This window comes from Ornithorhynchus anatinus, chromosome 12 (genome assembly GCF_004115215.2).
Source record: "Ornithorhynchus anatinus isolate Pmale09 chromosome 12, mOrnAna1.pri.v4, whole genome shotgun sequence".
NCBI classification, from domain to species: Eukaryota; Metazoa; Chordata; class Mammalia; order Monotremata; family Ornithorhynchidae; genus Ornithorhynchus; species Ornithorhynchus anatinus.
Window position 1 is genome coordinate 34552203 of NC_041739.1, and position 11687 is coordinate 34563889.

Genomic DNA, 11687 nt, shown 5'->3' on the forward strand with positions numbered 1-11687 from the left:
AGGAATGTCCTGCCATCAGCAGGAGATATGGACCCTTTCCCTCAGTACAGTGATTCACACATAGAAAGTGTTTAATAAATTTTGTTGTTACTACTTATCCCATCACAGTCACACAATACTGCTCCTATCATTAAATAACTTTTTGCCTTAAGGAATCTTTTAATGTTCCAGTCTGAACTTGCTATTGAAAGTAGAAGCTATTTCTCTTTGTTCTGCTCTTTGCTATTCTTTACTAAGGCTACCCTTATTGACATAGGTTCATCATTGATAAGATCAAGCAAATCAGGCAGGAGGTCACTGCTTTGAACATGAAGGGAGAGATGTTGGCCTTTTTAAGTTATGCAATATTCTTTTGGTTGCATCCACAAAAAAGCTATATGCCCTAATTATGTTTTGAAAATATGTTTTCAAAGCTTACATGCTGGCTCAGGAAATGAAAATGAGCAATTAAAAGAGCTACATGCGTTAATGAAAGAAGACTTGACTGCTGTGGAGAGGGTATATATAAGAAAAAGTATTGAAAAGCACAAGTTGGGCACCAACAGAGAACTACTAAAACAGGTACTTGGAAAAACATCTCAGAATGGTTTTATTTTCATCTGAATCTAATTTTGTCCAATATAGGAGATTCTTGTCAGAATCCCACAAAGCAGTAAAATATAAGTTTTCCCTGAACAAGCTGTTTCTATTATTGTATAGTCACACTGTCAGTTCCTTCAAACATGAAACTTTTCTTACAGTTATTTAGATAAACTCCCTTTCAGATCCATGCAGCAGAGTCATTACTGATGCTAAGAAATGTATTCTCCTAGGAATATGACAAAGAAAAGAATCAAGTGCAAGTTTGTATAAAGTGGGGAAGGAACTTCTAGACTGAGCCCGTTGTTGGGTAGGGATTGTCTCTATCTGTAGCCATATTATACTTTCCAAGCACTTAGTACAGTGCTTTGCACACAGTAAGCACTCAATAAATGTGCTTGAATGAATGACCTTAAGTTAGCAATATGAACCCATTAAAGAAAGGCATATTGAGTTAAAGTATATGATTATAATATACCTCATTTTTGGTATAGTGCTTTCATTTTTCCAAACTGCTTTTCTTGTCCCTAAAAGTTAGGAAAAGGCAGGTATTATCGTGTCCATTTTATGGATGAAGAAACTGAGGCAAAGAGAAATTGTAACACTCGTCCAAGTCACACAGCAGGCCAGTGTCTGCCAGTGGCACAGCCCAGACCTGAACTCAGTTCTCCCAACCCCCAGTCCTAAACTCTTTCCTCCAGACTCCACTGCCTCTCATTCCTTTTTTAAAGGGCTTATTCATTAGAAAGCAAAGAGGTTAGTTCATGGATGACACTTTCACTTTACATAGCTATTTTAGGAAGATTGTCTTTATCTTACAATTTCTCAACTCCTCAAAGTCTTACATTTTAGGTCATTCTTGTGTTTCTAATTTTCAATTAATAAAGGAAGATATTTTCTGACAGATGATTGTGTAATGTTTTATAAAATGCATATTCTTCATAATAGCCCTAATGTAGCGATAATATCAAGTTGTATGCCTAATTAAAGAAATGTTCTAAGGGTCAATCTTTTAAGTCTTTGCAAAAAATATTTTACAGGTAGTACACCTGTAATAAACAAATGCAACAAAGCTAAGTACTTAGTTAACACCCCCCCCCCCAAATTTACATCCTTAAAGCCAGAGTAAAATAGCACATTGTAAATTTCTAAGGCAAAGTATTTGTCATCTTCATGGAGGTGGCATAGGCTTTTCTGTAATTGGAGGGCAATACTTGATCCAATTGGGGAAAAAATTATTTTAATTTAAATGTGTTATTTTGTTCCCAGTTTTTGTTCAGCACTGCAGCTGGCAAGTGTTGGATAGGGAGTTTTAAGCAAGATTCCAAAAGAGCAAAAGAGGAGCTCATGCTGAGGTCTGATCATTTTTCAAACATAGAAAAATATAGAACTTTAGAGCTTTCTATGGAAAAATTGGGAATGAAAGTCAGATCTTTTTTGTCCCTTGAGGTAAATTGCTTTCAGACCTTCCAACAAGCACCCCAGTTAAGTGCCTGCATTTTCATCCCCAAAATGGGACCGAAGGGGAAAAATGAAGGTGTACCTATTGAATTTATGTAGACATATTTAGAAGAGTGCAGTGATAATCTACAGTTTTGAATACATATTTTTAATGTCATGAAGTTTTCACTTCATATAATGGGATTCAACAATCCGTATAGTATCTGAGAAAGCTAGATCAACTATCCTATAGTTTACATTTTAAATATGGATACTATAAGGTATTAGACTGTGAGCCCATTGTTGGGCAGGGATTGTCTCTATCTGTTGCCAAAATGTACATTCCAAGCGCTTAGTACAGTGCTCTGCACACAGTAAGTGCTCAGTAAATACGATTGAGTGAATGAATAACAATAATTGTGGCATTTAAGTACTCACTATGTTCCAAGCACATGGTCTAAGGGGGAAGGGGGACAGGGAGTGTATCCCCATTTTTACAAGTGAGAAAACTGAAGCACAGAGCAGTTAAATGACATGGTGAGCGAGTGCCCAAGCAAAGATTCGGGCCCACGCCACCTGACTCCCAGGCTCATGTGGTTTTCAGTAAACGACACTGCTTTTTGTAGGGAGCCTAAGTGATTCACATCGTCTCTAGTAGTGCTCTAGATTGCAGATGGAGAGCGGGGCGTTCTGGGAGAGATGTGTCCGTGGTGTCGCTATGCGTCGGAAACGACTCGACGGCATAAGACAAGACAAGTACTCTATCAGAGAGGCGGTGCCTTCTCTTCACTAAAAGATATCGCCTTGTACTACCTCAGCAATCCTCAACACTTGATGCCTTAGGTCTGCCGACCGATGCCTATAGCCTCATTGACCGTAAGCTCGTTGCGGGCAGGGAGCTTGTCTACCAACTCTGTTGTATTGTACTCTCCCAAGAGCTCAGTACAGTGCTCTGCATACAGTAAGTGCTCAATAAATACCACTGATTAATGATAACATTCTTTTCTGAACTGTAGGTACGAGTAGTTGGAGCTACCTGTGCAGCCTGCCCATTTCCATGCATGAATAATCTTAAATTCCCAGTAGTCATCCTGGATGAGTGCAGTCAGATCACAGAACCCGCGTCTCTTCTTCCCATTGCCAGGTAAAGCTACTTTGAAAAGTTTCTGTTTGCAAAAGACTTCATCATCTCGATCCGATACACCAGTAACCCCTCGTCGTCTCTCCCAGTCATCCTGAAATGCACAGAAACCTTCTTCCACAGAAAAAAAAAAAAAGATTCTTACCCAACTGAATGAAAATGCCGTGGTCTGGATTTCTTTTTTTTTTTTTTTTAAAAAAAGGAATAATGGAGAAGGAAATGCTTCCCCCGCTGCAAAGAAGAGGAAGTGTTCTGGACCCCAGGTTGACCTCATAGAGACAGGGTGCCTATACCTTGTGGGTGGGAGCCTATCAACCATCTCTACTGTATTGTACTTCCCTACAGTGCTTGGCACACAGTAAGCACTCAGTAAAATACCACTGAGCGACATTAACGGTGCTATTTGTTGAGGCCTTACTATGTGCCAAGCACTGTTCTGTGCACTGGGATAGATACAAGGTAAATCAGGTTAGACGCAGTTCTTGTCCCACATGGGTCTCACAGACTAAATCCCCATTTTACAGATGAGGTAACGGAAGCCCAGAGCAATGAAGTGGTCACATAGCAGACGTGGCAGAGCTGGGATTAGAACTCACATCCTCTGACTTCCTAGGCCCATGCTCTTTCCATTAGGCCACGCTGCTTTTCTAATAACGCGCTACCTACAAGGTCCCTCAGACAGCAGATCTACTGAAACCAAAGTGAAAGTATATGAAACCCAGCTAGATTTTAGCATTATTGGTAGTCACCAAATCTACCAAGCCATGGTGTTTTTATTGAGTCCTCTTACTGGAAGCCAAAAAGGAAGACAGAGGGAGTCTGCTACTTGGAGCAGCCTACTCCTGGTCAACTGAGGTGTGCGGTAGGGAATTTTTCTAAAGCTTCACATCTTCCTTTCTGACATTCAGTAAAGTTTTGGAGACATCTTGGTCACCCCTAACCCAGACCCTGGAGAAAACACTTCAGTGACTGATAAATCTTTGGCAGTGCCTCAAAAATGTGAAACTAGCAGTCAGATCAATTATCAGTGTGTGTATAGACCTGGGGCCTAATTCTGAATACAGAGAAGTGCTCCCTTTGTGGAAACCTACCCATCTATCAACAGAGATAGACACAAACCCGAGGAAACGCTTCCCGAGGTAGGCAAGGATGGATAAATGTAAGCAACCTGAAGCAGATGTTCCCTTTACGAGTTGAGGAGGGTTCTCTGGCGGATAACCTGGGTCCCGATAAGACCTAGTTTGACTTTCCAGAAACTAGGCATGGGACCGAATTCTGACCTAAAGGACCCAGACAGAACTTTTACGTTGAAAAATGAGCATAAAGTCAGAGCAGCATATTTTACTGGTAGATGAAAGTGTCCTTTCCCTTTGCAACAAATAATTTTTGGTAAATGAAAGTAATGGAACCTTGGATGTGCTGAGAGGTTTTTGGTCGTGTTTAGCTTTTATGCCGCATCTTTGAAATTCTATGCTTTGCACTTGAAGATGCCCCGACGATGAAATTCTGTTCATAGGTTTGAGTGTGAAAAATTAGTTCTTGTCGGAGACCCTAAGCAGCTGCCTCCAACAATTCAAGGTTCAGATTGTGCTCACGATAATGGATTGGAGCAGACTCTTTTTGACCGGCTCTGCACAATGGTAAGTACACCATTTTACAGAGACTACGATGTTAAGTTTCTTCCGAGCCAAAGTCATCGAAATACGTCGATGGCGAGACACTATATTTTGAGTGGTAAATTGCTTTCCCTTTTTAAAAAGGTTTTTGACACCATCACAGCCTGAGCCCTAAGTGTTCCGTGAAAAAAATTATTTTGAACGGGTGGATCATCATTGATTTATTGTAAGCATCGACTGTAGAGAGCTAGGTACTAGGCGTTCTCAAGGGGGCATATCAAAGAGAGCAAACGTTACCTTTCCTCTTCCCCTCTCCTTCCCACTTCCACTGTGGGATGAGGGGGGGTTAAGCGAGGACAACTGTAAACCTGTGGGAGAGGGAAGAATTCATTCATTCCTATTTATTGAGCACTTACTGTGTGCAGAGCACGGTACTAAGTGCTTGGGCGAGTACAAGAGAACAATAAACAGACATTCTCTGCCCCCAAGGAGCTTACAGTCTAGAGAAGGGAGATAGCTCCATGGACAACCCTGGCGTCAACCCCCCAATTGTCTCTGGGGGTGCTCAGGATCCTTCCCTCTAGATTGTGAGTTCATTGTGGGCAGGGGCCACGTCTCATGTTTTATTGTACTCTCCCAAGCACTCAGCACAGTGCTCTGCACACAAGCGCTCAATAAATGTGACTGACTTCCACTGCCTCAGTCAGCTTTCAAATGGAGCGAGCCGCCTGGAACTGCAGCTAGAAGCAGGGCACAGGCAACTCTGTCACTCAGCCCCGAACGCTCTTCGGAGAGGCAAGACCCAAGAACGGGCAGAGGATGGGAGGGATTGGGTTCTGGGCCACTGGTCGTGCCCCTTTCGGGGCTGTGACCCAGGGCAGTGCCCTACCGTAGCCCACCACAGACCCTGATATCAGATTTTACAGGAGTGTGGTTCTGTTTTTTAAAACACGCATTTTAGTTCCTAAATTTCCTCCATGGAGCAGCAAAGCAGCCTGGTCTAGTGGATAGAGCATGGGCCTGGGAGTCAGAAGGATCTGAGTTCTAATCCTGGCTCCACCACTTGGCAAGTCACTTCACTTCTCTGTGCTTCAACTCCCTCATCTGCAAAATGGGGATTAAGACTGTGAGTCCATGGGACGGGGACAGTTTCCAACTCCATTATCTTGTATCTGTCCTAGCGCTTAGAACAATGCCTTCATAAGTGTTCAACAAACGTTATTACTGTTAACAATAGGAATAATATTGGCTTGCTCCAGAAATCTCATCAAGAATATGATTTCTGTTTAGAAGCCCAAGACTATTTATCCATCCCCAAACAGCACAATTTTGGCTTTGGAGATATTTGGTACAAGGTTTTGCAGCAAAGATTTTGGGTGGGTTTGAAGTTGAAGATTTTGGGTGGGTTTTTTTTCCATTATTGGGATTTTCTTTCATTAAAAAATGAGTTACTTTGGCTTGAAATTTCCAAGGGTCATCATGCGGTTCTTCTGCGAACACAATATCGCTGTCACCCCGCCATCAGTGCCATAGCCAACGACCTGTTCTATGAAGGAAACCTGATAGATGGCATTTCAGAAAGGGACAGAAGCCCTTTATTGGATTGGTTACCAACACTGTGTTTCTATAACGTTAATGGAACGGAACAGGTAAGTGACGAATAACCTCGATGCTGACAGAGAAGGCTGGGTTTATACGATACTGGTTCTATTTTACTTGCCAGGCTTGTGGGATTTGCGTGTAATTTTTCAGAGATGCGTAATTTCAGACCTATTTCCTAATCCAGATCGGAAGAGATAACAGCTTTCATAACCTGGCAGAAGCTGCTTTTACACTCAAATTGATTCAGTCACTGATTGCGAGCGGAATAGAGGCATCAGCGATTGGCGTGATAACTCTGTACAAATCACAGATGAATCAGGTTTGTATTGCACTGAGCAAAATGGGGTAGTAAAATATCGGTTCAAAATAGTTTTTAAAAGCCTATGTATTTTGCATGAGTTTTTTGGAATTTCAGGATTTTTAAAAAGCTAGTAATTATTTACAGGGTGGGAACGGAAGTGTTCTGATTTTAATAATGATGCTATTTGTTAAGCGCTTACTTTGTGCCAAGCACTGTTCTAAGCGCTGGGGTAGATGCAAGGTAGTGAGGTTGTCCCACGACAGTCTTAATCCCTTACATTTCATTGCAGCTGTTAGAAAAAGAATGCATATTAAATTAGGATGGGGAACCTTTAGGTTGGGATGGAACCTCTGTTTTCCAAAAGTGACTTCCTCTGTATAGAGTGCTAGATACTACTGTATTTATGAATAAATTTCTTCTAGCTTTTGGTCTTAAAAGGTACTCTTTCGATATATCATTTGAATCAATCGATGGTCTTTACCGATCTCTTACTGTGTGCAAAGCACTGTACTAAGCACTTGGGAGAGTATACAGTACAATAGAGTTGGTAGAGAAGCAGCGTGGCTCAGTGGAAAGAGCATGGGCTGAGGAGTCAGAGGTCATGGGTTCTAATCCTGGCTCTGCCACCTGTCAACTGTGTGACTTTGGGCAAGTCACTTGACTTCTCGGTGACTCAGTTTCCTCATCTGTAAAATGGGTATTCAGACTGTGAGCCCCACGTGGGACAACCTGATTACCCTGTATCTACCCCAGCGCTTAGAACAGTGCTCGGCCTATAGTAAGTGCTAAATACCATCATTATTATTATTATTATTATTAGACAGTGATCCCTGCCTACAAAGGAGCTTACAGGCTAGAGAAGGAATCCAGGATTGATTCTGTTTATTAGAAAAGCCTAATCAGTAATGGATAAATGATCATATTTAATATTGCTTCATTGTTGATTTCATTGAATTGACATTTCCCTGTCTTCTAAATTTGATAACATTAATCTAGAAATTGAGGTGTGGCCTGAAAAAGAGTAAGGGTTATAAAAGAATTAAGCTTAAAAATTAGGTAAATAATCATTCAGTGGTATTTATTGAGCACTTACTTGTGCAGAGCATTGCACTAAGCACTTTGTTGGACTGTTTTCTGAGTTGGGAGACATGTTCCCTACCTGAAAAGAGCTAAAGGGGAATATAAATAAATATTTAAAAAATGTATAACATATAGGTAGATAAGACAGAGTACCCCAGCTTTTTACACCTAGACATCTTGATTTTGAGTCTAGTTGGTGCATATGCCCAAATTCACCTATTCTTCAATCAGGAAGAAATGAGCCTAATAAATAGAATTTGGGGTGTGTTCTTTTAAAGTTTTGTTGTCTTTCTTCCACAGCTTTGTAATTTATTCAGTGCTGGACACTCAGATTATCCCAATATTAAAGCCGTTCAGGTGTCCACTGTAGATGCTTTTCAGGGAGCCGAGAAGGAGGTCATCGTACTGTCTTGTGTGAGGACAAGGCAATTTGGATTCATAGATTCCGAAAGAAGAACGAATGTTGCGCTGACAAGGGGGAAGAGGCACTTGTTAATCGTGGGCAACGTGGCCTGCTTGAAGAAGAACAGACTGTGGGGAAATGTAATCCAACATTGTGAAGGTAAAATGGGAAAGGTCTTATACTTAAAAATTCATTATTGAAAATGCATGTTTTGCTTGTTGAGTGGAAAACTCATCCTGGTTGGATTACCTTCCTGGAGTAGCCTGAGCAACTTTTCATGTACATTCCAAGCGCTTAGTACAGTGCTCTGCACATAGTAAGCGCTCAATAAATACTACTGAATGAGTGAATGAATGAATAACGCCAAGCCACCTTGAAGGCTTTGAAAGGGTGGGGCTTTGAGAAGCAGGTTACGAGGCCTGCTTGTAACCTGCAAGCAGGGGGCCTTTGAGAAGGGGCACGGCCTAGTGGATAGACCACAGGCCCGGGAGTCAGAAAGACCTGGGTTCTAGGCCCGGCTCTGCCACTTATCTCCTGCGTGACCTCGGGCAGGTCACTTAATTTCTCTGTGCCTCAGTTACCTCATCTGTGAAATGGAAATTAAGACTGAGGCCCGTGTGGGACAGGGACTGGGTTCAGCCCGATTTTCTTGTAACCACCGCAGCACTTGGTACAGGGCCTTTTAAGTAAGCACTTAAATACCATAATCATCATCATAATATTATTACAAGGCAGGGAAGCATTTTCTCTTCTGCTCATTCCCCACACACTCGCGCTTAGTCTTAGCTTTCCCTGACCACGTCCACCCCCAACGGCCCTCCTGTTCAAGCTGCTGCCAGCGCAAGCCTCAAATTTTTGAGGTGGATTAGTGGAGGAGCGAGAGAAATCAGAGGGGAGTTGAGTGTGGCCCGGTGCCACCCTCAGGAGACGTCTCAGAGGAAGCAGGCAGCTCCACAACTACCTCAGCATCCCAAAGAGACGGAACTAAGACTACAAGCCGGGATCTCCCAGCTCACAATTTGTTGTCCCTGCTTCCTTGCCTTTCTTTTCTTTCAAGAAAAATTGCTAAGTAAAACCAAGAGTCGAGGTATCTAACTCTGACTCCTTCTAGATCTGTTCCTCTTCTCTCACTGCATCTCCTTAGGGTTTTCACCTTCCCGGTCGGAGTCGGGTGGATATTTTAATTTGGAGGTAGAAACTTCTGCTTCACGTTTAGTTTCTCAGTCATCTGCTAAATTGGGAAAGTCCTTCTTTGCCCGGGGTCTGTTTCTGCTCCCATGCCCCACTCCTGGATCCTTCTTCCACATCCCTTATAAGAGCTGTTTGTCCTGGCAAACCCTGCTTCTGATGTGATCTGAATGCTGCACTGCTTAGGAAATGTAAAATAATGCCCAGCCCTAAAGCAGTACAGCATCAGGGAGTAGCAGTAATAATATTTAAGCGCTTACTGTGTGCAGAACACTGAACTAAGCAATGGGAGAGAATACACATGTGGGAATTAGACATGGTCCCTCGGGGGGTTCCAAGTCTAAGAGTTCCACATTCGGCACGTGACTACTGTCTCCTGGGTACGTTGGACCTGATTCTATTATCAGAAATGGTGACTGCAGTGATATAAATATGTTAGGTGGCTTCTCTGAATGGGAACAATCATCTTACGCTCTTTCCCTCTTCAGGAAGAGCTAATGGATTGCAACATTCAAGTCAGTATGAAGCACAGCTGAATCATCTACTTAAATGTCATTTGGAGAAAAAAGCAAAGGAGCAAGAAGAAAGAAGTAGCCAAAAGGAGAAATCTGGAGATCATTTTTGTCCACCAAAAGGCATGAAATAGAAATTCCAAGTTTTGTGAAGTATGATGGTTTTTAAAAATGAATTGCACTTTTCAAATTCTCCCTATTCACTGTAATTTTTTCCTAGTGTTTTAAGACCTTGATAACATATGTTTCTGTATATTTGTCACAATTGCAAAATATTTACAGCCAGAGGAGGAAGTAGGGGCCAAGTATTCATGTTTTTAGTACCTTTTATTTGGATAGTAAACCTTATGTTAATTATTTAAGAACTTATAAAAGGCATTCTGTAGGGGAAAATGTTTCTGAAGAATGTATCCAAAAATCCAGATTCTTGGTCACCTGCCTACTCCTTTCAGAACAAATTTCACCTACTTCTTTCAAAACAAATTTCACCGTACTACTCATCAAAACACTTAGAGGCTTGCATTGTTCAAGGAACATGTTCTTTCTTGAGTATATGGACAATGGCTATTTTGAAATTTGTAGTGCCGTATTTCTGACTTTTGTGGTTGACTGATCTACCCCTTCAAAATTGTTGCCAGTGTTGTGTTTTACACAGGGCTAGGCAGTGTCTTCTTAAGGGAAAACCAAAGGGGCAATCTGTAGTCTATAGTCATCAAGTCTTTGCCCTTCATTCAAGGTTTTAAACTTTCAAACCACAACTTTAGAGCCCGCTTTTGGTAGCTCCCAGACTAGTATTCATATTCAAACCATTCCTGTTTTGCCTCCATTGAAAAAATTTAAAAAAAACCAAACTCTGTGTACTGTTATGTTCTGGTTTTCTAATGATTTCATTTCAAAACTACTGGGAATAATATGCGTCGGTTGTAAATGATAAATTATCTGTAAATTGATAGTTCTATGTACTGAAAGTTCAATTAAACGTATGTACATCTACGGAATTCTCTCTTTTCCTCTGAGATGGTTTTCTCTACCAAGTGACCAGGTGTTTTATCCCCGGCAGAACTATCCTAAATTCCATGCGTTTCCCCTCCCCCCCTACCATTAGTGGGACATTTTTATGTCATGGTGGTGTCAGCAAGGGAGAAAACGCCAAGGCTGCTGGCAGCAGTGGAAGCAGGGTGGCTCAGTGAACAGCCAGATTGGTTTGTGGCCAGAGCACAGAATGGGGCGGCCCGTAGCTCAGTCCACCCCACTCTGGTTTTCCCTCTCCTTCCTCCCTGTCACCCGGGCCAGGTGCCACACATTGAACCTCAGCAGTCCTGCTTCTTTACCCCATGGCAGGAGAAGAGGTCGCCACCCTCTCTTGCCACCTACAGGCTCTGGATGACAGCAGGGAGCAGATGGAAGAGCACTTACTCTGTGGCAAGCACTCTGCTAAGTGCTGGAGTAGTTATAGAAGTTATCTCATCAGACACAGTCCCTGTCCCTCATGGAACCTGTAATATTAGCAATCATTTATTGAGTGCTTGCTGTGTGCGCAGAACATTGTCCTGGGCATTTGGGAGAGCATAATTTAACAGATTTGGAAGCCACAATCCCTGCCCACAAGGAATCTGCAGTCTAGAGGGGGAGGCAGACATTAAAATATATTACACATAGGCACATGAAGTACTTTGGGACTGAGGGTGGGGGGAATTAAGGGTACAAATCCAAGCGCAGGAACGGAGCAGTTATCCCCCTCTCTATTTTACAGATCAGGAAACGAGACACCGAGAGGTTAAGTGACTTGCCCAAGGTCACCTCACAGCCCAGAGGCAAAACTGCA

The 11687-nt window shown here is 42.2% G+C and overlaps 1 protein-coding gene across 3 annotated transcripts in view; it reads left to right on the plus strand.

Annotated features, from left to right (window-relative positions):
• Positions 1–10860, plus strand: part of ZGRF1 (zinc finger GRF-type containing 1) — a 52772-nt gene extending 41912 nt beyond the window's left edge. For all 3 annotated transcript variants that reach the window (XM_029077030.1, XM_029077031.1, XM_029077032.1), the window contains 7 exons: positions 414–561; positions 3036–3163; positions 4677–4800; positions 6249–6425; positions 6563–6697; positions 8060–8321; positions 9839–10860. In XM_029077030.1, coding sequence (XP_028932863.1) covers positions 414–561; positions 3036–3163; positions 4677–4800; positions 6249–6425; positions 6563–6697; positions 8060–8321; positions 9839–9996 — 1132 coding nt within the window. In that variant the 3' untranslated portion in view covers positions 9997–10860. The remainder of the gene's footprint in view (positions 1–413; positions 562–3035; positions 3164–4676; positions 4801–6248; positions 6426–6562; positions 6698–8059; positions 8322–9838) is intronic.
• The last annotated feature ends 827 nt before the right edge of the window (positions 10861–11687 follow it).